This window comes from Lates calcarifer, linkage group LG12 (assembly GCF_001640805.2).
Source record: "Lates calcarifer isolate ASB-BC8 linkage group LG12, TLL_Latcal_v3, whole genome shotgun sequence".
Classification (NCBI taxonomy): Eukaryota; Metazoa; Chordata; class Actinopteri; family Centropomidae; genus Lates; species Lates calcarifer.
This window is the reverse complement of record NC_066844.1, coordinates 11,103,968-11,118,153: the sequence shown is the minus strand read 5'-3', so window position 1 is coordinate 11,118,153 and position 14,186 is coordinate 11,103,968. Positions and strand designations below refer to the sequence as shown.

Below are 14,186 nucleotides of genomic sequence, written 5' to 3'. Positions count from 1 at the left end.
GCTATCTATTCTGAGATTCAGCTTTTACAGGACAGCATGTGTGTATGAAATTGTGGAAGTGTGTGTGCAATTATGTGCAAAAAGATGAAAACATCCTAACAAAGTGAAATGTATAAATGTTTTTTTCTTCCCGCCATTTTAATAAAATCTTTAGAAAAGTGTAGTTTGTTTGTGTTGGATGCTTTAGTGCCAAATTTCCACATCAGTGTCCATTTAAGGCCCCTGTTCTCCAAGCCTCCAGCGCTATGAGCCCTAAACATTTGGAGAATGTCCTATTTGATTTTTTTTAATTTTATATCTTCATATTGCTTCAGTTGGAGATAATAGTTCAACTGAACAAATGTGGCCAAGAAACATCATTGCATCTATCTGGACCAGTTTCAGCACCAGCATGCAGAGTTTGGACCAACCTGTTCAACATCGGCAGACTGTTGCACCAACTGAGCATTTAAACATTTAAAGGTTTGACAGGAAGTTGGGATGTGAAGTCAACATTGTTATGTAAACTTAATGTCACACCAAACTTGGCACTTAGTGTAGTTGCACAGTAGCAATTTATGTTGCAACTCGAAGGATATTTCCCTTTTTCAACACAAAAGGTTTTGATTCCCATTGCACCATTTATTATTAAAGCCCTGTACATAAGTCTCATAAAAATGCAGGGAAAACCCTGAGCTATATGATGACTAATATACTTGTAGAAGATCTATTAATTGGTTGGCTTGTGACAGTTTCACTGTTGCTGTGTTGCTGTGTTGGCTGAGGCAGAGGAAACAGTCAATTTCATTTGGCAATGAGGCAGAGATTGCCTTGATTCAGCAAGTTAGCTTATGTTAACAGGAGTCCAAAAACCAGTGTTAACATTATCAACTTGCCAGCAATGTTTTGGGGAACTAATGTCATGGACTTCAAGCTAACATTCTACACTTGTATACATGTATCTCTGACTGTGTGTGTTTGTATGTGAGTCTGTGTCTATTATTATTATCAGACCCCCTCCCCCACCACACCATTATATATCATTATCTGCAATCAGCTGGTCTCTAAATATCAGCATTAGCCACTGAAAAAACCTGTAATGGTCAACCACTCTTGCATACCAAATCGGATAATTTACTGTCTTTGTCTGAGCAGATTGATAACTTTGTGTCCATGATGGTAAAGGGCAATATAGTCTCAAAGAAATGTTCTGCATATTTTTATTTATTTTTTTTTTTGGTTGGTATGATTGACATTATTTTGTAAATTGCTATGTCACACCTGGAGCACTGCCCAGTCAGTTGATCAAGTGCTGCTGAAAAAGATTAGCTCTTCACTGTCAGGTACATAAACAATTATACAGATGTGGGACAGTTGTGGCACAAAAAACAAATGAACCACCATGAACAAACTGTATGAACTATATGAACTATATGAACTCTGCAGAGTTCATATAGTTCATCTTCAGAGTTTTTTCTTCTTATTCCCTACCAACATGAAAGAAGAGGGAAAGAAGAAAAGATGAAGACGAAAATAAGGATAGAAATCCAAATAAAAAAACAAGAACAAAATAATACCTACTCAAACTGGTGTGACTCAAGGAAGGTTCAAAGAGAGGAGATAGCTCTTCACTTGAGGCCCATTTTAGATCATTTCATTCCAAACAGGTCATCCCTGCTGCGCCTGCTAAAGCTGACAGCTGAATGGAGATGTCTGTCAAACCCTGACGAGGTTGAGGTGGTCTGTCTGGCTCAAATCTCTCAAACACCTGGGCAGTTTCCCCACTGAGGACTGAAGCGCTGATCAGGAAATGTGGATCATGTAGGCTTCTGCCTCCTTTTGGGTAGCTTTGGAAGAGCTTTCAAAATCAAGATATTTAGTTTCTATACTGATCCCACATCTACCAACCTGCATGCTTCCACACACATGCACACACCTTTGTGGTTCTTACAGATGCTACATGGAGACCCTCCAGTGATCCAGCACCTACATCTTTCCCTTCACCTGGCGTGTTTATTTAGTGAGATACTTCCAAAGAGCAGCTGCAGAGGTGTATTAGCACCATCGTCAAGAACAGCAGCTGTGCTGTGTCGGCCATGCGTCTGTCTCATGAGAGCTTGTACGGCCAATTACGCAGCAGCGGACAGTCATTGAGAGGGCAACAGAGGAAGTTCAAAGACTAGCTGAAGGTGTTTTAAGAAACTGTGTAATCAGACCTCGGGGATGTTACTGCTGATAGCAGCAGAAAGGCTGAAAAAGAAAGTGTTGAAAAAAATGACACAAAACGTTGCTGGGCCCCTCATTTAAAAATTCAGCATAATGCTATCAATTAAGTGAAAATATGCTTCAGTTTAAAAACAATAAATTAGCCTTGGTTAAAATCATTAAAAAATATGGGCTATTTCAAAAGCATTAACACACAAAGTTCAGTACAGAGAACCATCCCTGAGTGCTAATCATAAACAAAGATCTCTACAGCGAATCTTTAATCAAGAAAGTTACAGTCACAGGTCTAGTTCACTCTAGGTTTAGTAGCACTGGTAGCATGGTAAGCTCAAGGACAGGCATGAGATAACAACTTACTAATAAGAAGAAAAATAGGAAAAGGTCAGAATATTCCCATAAACATGTTCAGATGGGGTAATGAAAAATGCAGTAAGTTCAACTCAGGTACATTTGTAATAACTCAAACTAAGATACATTGAACACACAAAGGAATTTGGCTAATTTCCTTAACATCGATCAATTAACAGTTTGAAAATAAATATGGTTTTCCTTTGCAATTTACTTTCTAGCACAGTAAAGTAAACTGGAGCATAATGTTATGTCAAAGACATTGTTCTGTATGTATGGTGGTACCTCAGTGTTTCACTGTTTGCTTTGTTACCAAGTGTTCTATAACTTTTCTCTTTCGCCCCCAAAACTTTAAATTGCATCCTCTCCTCCTTACAAAATCCGAATCAGACAGTTTCTTTTCTGTGAAATGATAAGGTAAAACAATCAGTGTTGATGGTCAGTGTTCTTTTCTAACTGGCTGGATAAAGTCAAAAGAGGGTGAAAACTCTCACTTTCTCAAGTAAACTTACAAGCCAATTATAATAATAATAAAAAACTATTACAATGTGGATGATAGGTTAAAGTTATGATTAAGATGGTCAGGGGTCCCTTGGCTATACCTTTTGTGAGAGAATAGGGATCACAGAAACACAACAGACATGAGCCCATAATATAAACATAATAATTACTGGTTTTCAGGAATACCAGTTCAGACCCATGATGCATATAATAATTAAGGTATGACGCTATATTATTTTTTTCTTGTGTAACAAGCTGATTATTTCAAATTTTGTAATTAATAAATAAGTTGTGTTTTCATTCATGTTCGTAAATCAGTTTCTAGCTCATCAAACCAAAAACCTATCAAACGGCTGGTTTAATGACATATTCAAATAATATTAATAACTTAATGACATGAATCAGTGCACTGACTAGTTGAGCGTCAGTGCTCTTGAAATCTGTCACCATAGAAGATACTGTTGCAACACAAAATAAGCTAGTTTGGCTGGTTGTAAACTATTAATGTTGAAGCTAACTCTGCAGCAAAGATTGTTTTACTTTATGTGAATGTGTATTCTCAAATGTATTATGGATTGTGTGAACTTATTAGGATCAAGACTTAATGTGTGTTTACTACAACACAACAAGCACCTAAGGGCAATAAGATGCAAACTAAGTCTGTTAATCTACACCGGGATGTAACTGTCAAAACATCTGGTAAAGATTATGCAGAGGTTTTAACATATCTTAACAAATTTGAATTAATAAATTATTTATCAGATTCATACTTGATAAGAAAATGAATATCATATTTACATCAAGCTCTTTTACACTGTAACATTTGCATGGTGCCTCCTAAGTTGGCCTGTACAGCCATCAAATAAAACTCATCTTTAACAGCCAGAAGTGGAAAGCAATGTCAGATAGTGCAGATAGCAATATGCAAAAAAAAAAAAAAAAAAAAAAAAAAAAAAAAGTGTGCATATGTGTGTATTTGGGTGCAAGAGACAGTAAGAGAAGTAACAAGGAGTTGGAGAAATAGTTAGTAATGGCTACAGACTGTGAGCTTTTGACACTTCAGCTCATCACTTGCTCATCCACATCATGGCTTCCACGGCCCACGTTACTCATCACACACACACACACACACACACACACACACACACACACACACTGTACTGTCAGCTGTATCGATTTTGGGGTGGCCGGTGGATGAACCTGTCATGGCCAACATAGATCGGACTGGAGGATAATGAAGTCTTCCTGCCCCATCTGACAAGCTCTGTGAGGAAGTGAGAGAGAGAGAGAGTGTGTGTGTGTGTGTGTGTGTGAGAGAGAGAGAGAGAGAGAGAGAGGGAGCCAGAGTAAGAGAGAGAAAAACAGAGAAAGATGCTCTTGGGACAGCCCACGGGCTAACCATTGCCTGAATAAATTGGATGGAAAGAAGCCCCTTGAGTCGAAGACGTGATCTGTCATGATGTCATCTAAACGAGACTCGCATTGAGGGAGAGGTCAGGGTGCTAATAAAGACCTAACCCACACACACACATTCACAGTTGCACACACCATCGATTGAAGAATAAGTGCACGCTGACAATCTCCAGCTATTTTCCTGGAAACATTTTAATCTGGCTGTAACAATGCTTTAAAAAATCTGCTTCCTTCTCTCTCTCTATCTCTCCATCCTTATTCCTTCCTTCCCACCACCTTGCTAGGAGGACAAGCTTAAACTTGGGTGCTGTCTGTCACTTCTCTCATTTAAGTGTAAGTCAGTAATTTACTCACTTGATATTTTTTTATTGTCAACAAATCCCAAGGAAGGACCAAAAGTAATAGAATGTTAGTCCAGTTCTCAAAGCTTCCTGTCTGTGACATTCCAAACCTATTAATGGCAAATGAAGTTGTTTTTAAAAACAGGTAGAAGTATAAGCTTCCACTGATAAACAAACAAAAAATAAAAATAAATAAATAATATATATTTTTATGTTACTCAAACAGAAGGGAATAGTAGATTTGTTGTAAGCCATTTTCAGCCACAAATTAATCCTTTGGTTCTCTATTGTGTATTTATAGTAACAGATGTTGTATGTGAGATTGAGTCAAAATTAAACTACAGTGTGATTTCATGGTAATGATGGAACATGTCATCTATTGTAATAATTTTTGGGATATTTTAGCGCTCTGTGACAGAGGAATATGACACATGACCCTTTGGATGCACACATAATGCTCATGTCATTAGGATGACTTCATTGTTGGTTTTGGTCTAGAAATGGAATTTGCAGACAATGATAAAAATGTAGAATATTGACCTTATATTTTAAGTCCTGTTCAGTATTTACTAGTTAAAGCTACAAGCTGTTTTATTGTTTGTTTGCTTCTTTTGTCACTAATAATTCTCTTTTGTTTCATAGCTATGACTGAGCTCTTACATGTTTCAATGTATTTATTTGGTCCATTGCTAATATTAATAACTGATTAGTGTGGCAAAAGTTCAAATAAAACGGTAGTTAGAGCTTTGCTCAATGTGGGTGGCTCTTTGTGAGCATGGAGTGAGCAGTTTGGAAAGGGATACCACGGCTTTATAGCTGTAGAAGACAGTTTACCTGTGGGGCAAAAGAATAGAACATAACCACACTCTTTTGGAAATTTTAATTATTTTACCAGATGATATCAAACATAAACATGTGACATAAATGCAAAGGGGATTCATCTGGCAAAAAATAAAATAATGAATTAAAACAGATGTTTGAGCAGAATAGTGGAAATACCTGTATCCCCCTTCCCTCTGTCTGAAAATGATTTCACATTCAGGAAACTACACTCTGACAATTTAATCCATCTTCCTCCAGTGAGGACTTGACACTTATTCCTCTTGTATTCCCTGTGGGCAACTTCTCTATCTGTTCCTCTTTCTCTCCCTCTCACCTTTGCCTTACTCTACTCACTCACAGTGACATGTGTGTCGCCTCTTCAACAATACCTCAATGTAAAAATAACATTATTGAACCAGCAGGATAACAGGCAGATCCAAGTTTGAAGTGTTTGTTATGTAACACCACACTTCACATGATACTGCAGAATCCAAACTTCTCAGCAGCTTTGTGAATCAAACACAGCGTGACCGCACATACACAAGTCACAAGTCAGCATGAAACGAGAACGGCTTTTTGTGACAGAGCGAAATCTTTCCCTTCCACTGCAGTTGTATTTTCTTGACCTAAGACCATGAAAGAGCAACTCCTGCCCAGAGCAGAGGGCAGCTGAAAAAACTGATGCTGCTAGCATGGCACATTCATAACACTGTAAACTGTCAGGGTGGCAAAAAATGACCTTATATGTATGCTGTATGTGTGAATGTGCTGGTGTAAATGTGAAAGAGTGAGAGTGTGAGAGAGTTAGAAACTGTCAAAACATCCATTTATCAAAGACCCCATGAGGTCTCAGCAATGTTTTTCTCTCTCTTTCACACACCCCTAACAGACACACAATATACTGTCTGAGGCACCTTGCATAACACATTACAAATAGAATCTCTGTTAAAGAAAAGGTTCAGACTTTTATAAGCCTGACCTTGACAATATCATCCAGAATTAAATCTGCATTAATCAATATTTTTATTTTACAATAGATCAAATAACTATAGTGTGAAAGGTGTGTATTGTTGTTACAGACACACTGAAAATCATTACCACACTCTGCAGTTCCCTTAAGATCTACAGAGTATTTTAGCATCTATAAGCTAATTGTTTTGGTTTTTGGCCTACTGTACTGTACTTACTTTATTCACTGTCAGTGAGACTGCTTTGCTATTGCTTTGCTGTCAGACTGCTTTAAGCCAAGAAATACAGACAGACAGAGTTAGGGACTAGCTGGTGAACACAGTGCAGCATTTAGCCACTAAAGAGCCCCATATTTCCCTCAGGAGTTATTAGAGACCAAAAAAGAGCTGTGTGTGTCTTTGTCCTAACAGTCGTGTGCAGGTTTATCACTGGTATGAGTTTTTTTTTTTTTTTTTTTTTCTTAACACCACACAGAATATAATCTTTAATGTATTGCCTAGTGTTATTTATTATTATATCACATTTTCTCAGTACCTCCCTTAACAATAATTCCTAATAATATAATTCATCAAATGAATGCAACCTGGAGCCAGATGACCAAATGAATTTTTTCTTAATTGACACTCATGAGTTTATTTGATTATGAACACATAACCCTTGGGCTCACAGCTTAGCAAGGAAAACAAACTTAGTAGGAAAACCATTTTGTACTAAAATGACCACTTGATTTGTTGAACTCAGAAGCTGAAAGCTTGTATTAGGTCCAGTTGAGGATTTCCTCATTATCATTCTTATCATATCCTGATATATCATTTATTGTAAGTAGCTATATGTCACATACTTTCAATATTTTTTACAACTTTAAGTGAAAGAATTTACTATTATTATTATTATTATTGTTATGGAGAAAGAGTACTGAAAAATGCTGTCTTTAGCAATGCAAGAGCAGACCCACAGCAATAAAGTGCTGCTGCTGCTGCTGTGATAGCTTTGCTGAAGAATCATTTTGAATGCATCATTATCAAGCTCAGAACATACCCAGTCTACTAGTCGCACTTAGTTCTCTGAGTAAATCAAACCTCCCACTTGGAAGAGAGCAGCTTCTTCATTGTTGTGACTCACTCACACCAAGCCAGCCAACCTATTTCTATCTAACGCAATGTACACATACACACACACACACACACACACACACACACACACACACACACAAAGACTGTCAAAACATAGTCTGCTGTCACAATGTAGGGAATCTTAATTCTGTGTTTGAGCAGTAATGTATTGTTGAGTGAACTCTTCTGTAATGTGTATATTGACAGTTTGAACTCGGCATGGCAGAGGTACTGCTTCAAATGTTCTAAAGCAGTTCACACACACAGTTCAAAGGAATTTTGTGGTTTTTTTTTTCAAGCCCAATTTTTTTTCATAATCTTACATAAAATTGTTCAAGCTTCTCTTCTCAATGAAGTTTTTGTCACTTGATCACTTGATTTGTCACCGCGATCTAATCCCTTAAACTCTGTGACCTTGACTTTGTTTTATGGGTACCACTAGACAGTTGGAGTTTGCATTACAAAATATGTTTAGATTTACCACTATCTAGAAATATCATTAGGAGCTCCTGGAGATTTTTTAATAACAGACTGAACGATACTTAACAAGTCAAGTGATATTATAATATTACTTGTTTTCTGCAAACTATGATATAGTAAGCTATGCAAGCCATGCATCAGGCCGTGTCATAAATAACACTGTCTACTACATCGCGCAGGATATATACCTTCCAGCATTTTATCTGAGTGTCTGAACTGTGAGTGTGAAATTAATGTGCTTTATGGTGTCCTCAGAGATTTCCACGGTGCAAAAGAGTTGTGTCCATGCTATGTATGTTACTGTCTGCAAACAATCTCTCAATGCAATGTGTTACAGATCAACAGTGCTGTGTTGTGAGGTGATTTTGTCAAAATTCTACATCACATGACGCACTGGCTGAGAAAAACTTTTCTTTACACATGCAGTCTTTACAAAAGGAAGGGCTATAAAACCAAAGTCACAAATAATCAGTTGTTCTTAACTTAATCTATACTGTGATGACACAAAATGATGATTATTAAGTGTCTAAAGTCTCTGTTTACTGATCACTGGAGTAGATTACAGTATGTAAAATCGAGGTTCCCAAAAGAAGGTGTCCATGAAGATTTGTTAACTTTACTTTCAACATTCAAAAATTGCTGAACATATTAATCACATTTTATATGACATTATTAAACATACTGAAGTGGACAAAAAACACACTTACTAACCACTGCAATTATACCACAGCTTTGTTGTCACAGTAATACAACATGTTCTCTGGCTGAGCTCTCCTGCTACACAGCAATAGAAATAGCAAATGATGGAAAAATGTGTCATTTCAAAAGGAGCTCAAAGAAATGCTGATGCACCTTAGCTCTCAATAGAGTCTGAAAAGTCCACACCTGAGGTAATTAAAAGAGCTAAAATCCAACTATGCTGACGGCTACTCAGCTCACAGCTTTACAGTTCTGACTGTGTTTGGATGGATATCTATGGGGATAAAGTTCTATGAACAGGTGCAGTGGTTTAAAAAAGTCTGGGAACCACTGACAGTAAAGAAGGAATGCACAAAGCAATAACTAAGTAGTTCACATGAACTATCATCTGCACCTTAAAAAAGCAATAATGTAGTCATTTTGCCCTTGTAGGTGTATGCCAGCAAGTATCAAACCTCATACAGCTTGTTTCACTGTCCAAAGATCCTTGTCATTCAGCACAAGATGAATACCTTACATAATCTAAGCATAATGCCACAAAGCTGAGTTCCTGCACTGAATCCATTCATTTAACATTTCATGTGCAGCAGCGCGGAGTGAAAAAACATTTTTCATCAAGTTAGAAGTGAATATTCCTGGCATATTGAAACAATTAAATGAAACACTACAGGCTGAGTTTATGTAATCTAGATGTAATAACACGAGCCTGTCAGGATGGAGCACATTCACTTCTCATGCTGATTTTACACAGAAGGAGTCATTTCGCTCAAAACTCTAATCCAATTCTTCCACCTCTTTTCTCAGGACTTGAAAGACAATCCATCTGTTCCTCCTGGCTGGCGTTCAATCACACCGCCTTCTGTTGTGTGGGCTGGAGGTGAGTTAAATGTTTCTACCACTCCACTGACAGCTGGGGGAGTCAGGGACACCGTGGCATCTCGCTGCTATAAAGATCACGGCTGGAGCCCTAATTCATCACCCCAGGCATCATCATGTGGCATTACAATATGCTAATGTAGCGACGCCATGCCCTCGCTGTCACCTCGTTCTCTCTCTTTCATCTTTCTCCCTCTCTCCTCCACCTTCCTCTCATCTTACTTCCCCCAGGAGGGCTGCGGGTCCCCCCCCCACCCGTGGTATGCACTTTGCTGCCAATATGTGTGTGGGGGGGTTAAAAGTGATGTCGGAGCTGATGTTGGAATTAGGTGAGCGTTGTGTGTAGTTGTCTGGCTTCAACTGACGAACATGTAATTAGCCTGTGGTGACAGTGTTACAACCAGGTCCTTTTAAATAAGCACAGGCTCCCCCTGAACTGGAAAATCACTACTTCACATTCCTTCAGATGGGATTAAAATAGAATAAAAATAAAAATCTTTGCAACAGGTGTTGCTTTGTGGTGGAAATTTGTACAGTTGGGATTTCAGAGAGTTTCAATGAGGAATTCCCAGAAAACACGAGGATGCTGAGTAGATATTGATTTAGTGTTGATTCGACATCTACATTTTTTCAGAAGAGTTTACTGCATTGCTATTGTGTGAAAGTTTTGGTCAATGATAAATTCCTCAGTGGACATATTGTTATATATGTGTTATATTCTTAAACCTTACCCCGTGTGATGGATATGTTAGCCAGCCCCAGTCTCCTGTGATCGTCGTCGTATCCAGCAGATTCACTGTGGAGAGTGAACAAAAACAACAGAGGTAAGTGATGAACTTTAAATCATTGTTTTTTCCATCCTCCCCCATCCCTCCTGTCCTTCATCACCATCCTTTGTGGGAACTGGCACTTGGCAGAGTCACACTATACACACGTACAACTGTCTGACAGGTGTGACTGATGAGGCAGGACTTTCGTCACAGCAACTCTGAGCCAGGTGTCACAGTGTGTGATGTCACCTTGACCTGGCTCACCCTCAGAGCCCTCAGAGTTGAGACCTCAGTGGTCCAGGCTCAGAATAGAACAGGAAACAAAATGTGTACTGTTATATGTGCAGTGTGAAATAGAATCTCTGTAGCAACTGCAGATTTAGATATGAAAGGTTAAACACACTACTCTGTTGAGTTCCTTTTTTTTCTATTCTTATTCTTTCTATTTTCTATTCTTTCTTTTTCTATTCTTTCTATTGTTTAGTTACAGAAAGTGACAGATGAACATCTTTTTTAAAAAATATTTTTACAAATATCCATGTTATTTTTAAATATGTCAATACAATCTACACTTACGGTATTGAGTAATTTATGAATGCTCATTTTCCTGAGAGCTTTATTAGATTGAAAATATTATTGGAATAAAAGTTTTATCAATTAGGTGAATTTGACCACTGGAATGTTTGTGCAGTCCATGTTTATTTGTAGGTGCAGTGGTTAGCCCTGTCACCTCACAGCAAGAGGGTTCTGAGTTTGAGCCCCAGTTCGCCTGGGGCTTTTCTGTGTGGAGTTTGCATGTTCTCCCCGTGCCTGTGTGGGTTCTCTCCAGGTATTCCATGCAAGTTAGGTTAATTGGTGACTCTAAATTGCCTGTAAGTGTGAATGTGAGTGTGAATGGTTGTTTGTCTATATGTGTTGGCCCTGTAATGGACTGGCAATCTGTCCATCACAGGGCCTCACACCCAATGTCAGCTGGGATAGGCTCTACCCCCCCCCGCAGTGACCCATAACAGGTAGGCAGTATGGATAATGAATGAATGAATTAATTAATTAATGAATGTTTTATTTCTCTCAGATCATCAATACAGACTCTATAGAGGTTAGCTTTTGCTAGCACATAAACTACTAGCTAGTGTGACTGTTGGTGTTCAGCTCAGCCTCAGATCTCAGAAGTCAGAAGAAACTCAATTTCTTTGTTATTTTCCTAGTTTCTCTCCATTTTCCTACTGTCTCTGTTTATTTATAAAGTCCTTGCCAGAGGACATGTTTAATAAGTTTCAAACTTGTTTGAATGTTTACTAATATTCACTGTATTATTACCGATCTACTGAGCGTCAGTGATATCAGTGAGGTGAGCCTACAGAGAACCCCGAATACCCCAGCCACAGCCTGTTCACCCTGCATCATCTGCAGTATTGTTTCTGCTCCCTTTTCAGCAGTTTCTTTCCTTGGACCGTGAGACCACTGAATTCAACCTCCACACTCCACCACAATAAATTTTATGACTTGATTATTTATTCAGTCATTTATATAAGTTTTGTTTTTTGTGAGTGGCATAAGGGACTGCATCTGTAAATAAACTATACAATCTTGTGTTGTATAATGATAATTAAATTAAATCTTGAATTATTAAATATGTCACTATCACTGATTATTTAATTTATTTATTGTCACTTTTGGATGCTAATTTATTTTCCATAAGAATATATATTAAATACAAATGATGGTCAGTGTTTATTAGCTTAGTTTATAATTAGCTTTATTAGACTGAGCTCATAATAATAATTTTAAACTTTTACACCTTTCACTGTTTGTGCAGTGCATTATTATTTATAAATGGGTTTTACAGATGTTCGCTAGCAGTATACAGACTGCCAATACTTTGCTAACTTACCATTGACAAGTTTGCTTTCCTGACTCTCAAGGAAGTCCAGTTCTGTTTTCTTCCATTCTGTCCTTTTCCCCTCTATTTATCATTTAGATTCATAAAGTCCAGTAATAAGCTGCAAATTTTTGTTTAATTTATAAGAATTGTAACTCACATAGATGTGTTCTCTCTGCCAAGAGCTACTTTGCATCTGTTTGCGCCCACTCACACCTGTCTATCAGCTATGTATGCAATCTTACCACATCTAAAATTCTGTTCACATCTTGTCTGAGCACACCTTTAGTTTTGAGTGACAGGATATTACAAGAGAGGGATGGATGGATGAAGAAAAAAATGGATGAAGAACTTAGAGAACCACTAATTCTACCCACTGGCAGTGTCCACATCTTACACTCGAACAGGTGTGTGCGTGTGTGTGTGTGTGTGTGTGTGTGTGTGTCTCCCCTTCAGCACCTCCAGCTAATATGATCTCTGCCCCAAGGCTTCTTGTCAGGCTACCAAGTGATGTTCCTCACATTAGAATGAGTTTAACAAAACACTTCACACTTCTTAGCTTCCATCTCTCATCTTTCATCTTTTTATCTGACACTTGCTCTCCTCCTGTCTCTAATGCATGTTAAAGCTACAATACGCAACTTCTTTTTTTTTTTTTGCCTTGAAGCAGGAAGTGTACTGCAAGGCCTGGCCTCCACCCCCTCAGCTGGCCAAGTTCATGTCCAGATACCTTTTTACTCATACTGATGAGATTTCAGGCAAACATTCAGAGATTATCTAGCATTTTATCTAGCATTTTATTTATCCTTTAACTTAGGAAATGTTGCAAACTGAAGAAGTTGAAGAAATATTTGACATTAGATGTTCTGATAGATGTTTCTTAGTCCACTAACAAAAAGGAAATTATGAGATTAAATTTAGTTTTTAATATGTGGTAAGTGACTATCATGGCTGAGAAAGCACCACTTACATAAACAAACTACCACCCACACACTTTGGCTGACAAGTGACTTTTGGCATTTGCACTCTGAAAACTGTGTCTGCACTCTTAAGGTCTTTACACACTGGGGGTGTGACAAATAAACATCACAAAAATAGAACCTACGCTTCTCACCTGCAAATATACAAGAGCTGAAGCTCCATTACCATTTCTAGACATATTTTAGGATATTGATGGGACAGTTTGAAGTCCTGCTGGTTAATGTGTTAACAAGAAGTTGTTTACTCTGGATGTAAAAATCTACTCATAATCCTTTCAGTTTTTACTTCAGCCTGGACAAAAGTGGTTGCCCAACCACTACAGAACTATGCTGATTTAATGTTAATATATAGTATAATTTTTGTATAAATACAAATTAACGCAGCCTTAAGTGATCAAAACTGGATGACTTTAACAAACTCTCACCATACCTGTGCACAGCTTCAGTCTGAAAAAAGATCAGTAAGACAGTAATTAGCCACAATAACTGAAAATACCTATGTGTGCTGACAGGGCTTTAACACAAATGATGTCCCAAAAAAACAAATCACTGATTTTGCAGATCACTTTATTAAAACTATTCCAGGCAGTCTGTCTCTTTGGTGACTCCAAATAGCAGAAGTCAGCCATTCTGTAAATAATGAACTTCAATAGCAAGAACTCTTGAAACATTGACAGTAAACTGCACACAGGATGCTCATTTAAACAGTGCTTTGTTGCCGCTTTTATAGATGGTTCTGTGTTTTGCTATTAAGTGTTGATTTGTTACATCCTATGGGTCAAGAAGTG

General features: G+C 37.9%; 1 protein-coding gene across 1 annotated transcript in view; it reads right to left on the bottom strand.

Annotated features, from left to right (window-relative positions):
• The window catches only part of epha8 (eph receptor A8), a 101,963-nt gene that overhangs the window by 65,497 nt on the left and 22,280 nt on the right, over positions 1 to 14,186 (bottom strand). The window contains exon 2 of the mRNA XM_018667590.1: positions 10,498 to 10,562. Within this exon, the coding sequence (XP_018523106.1) occupies positions 10,498 to 10,562 (65 nt within the window). The remainder of the gene's footprint in view (positions 1 to 10,497; positions 10,563 to 14,186) is intronic.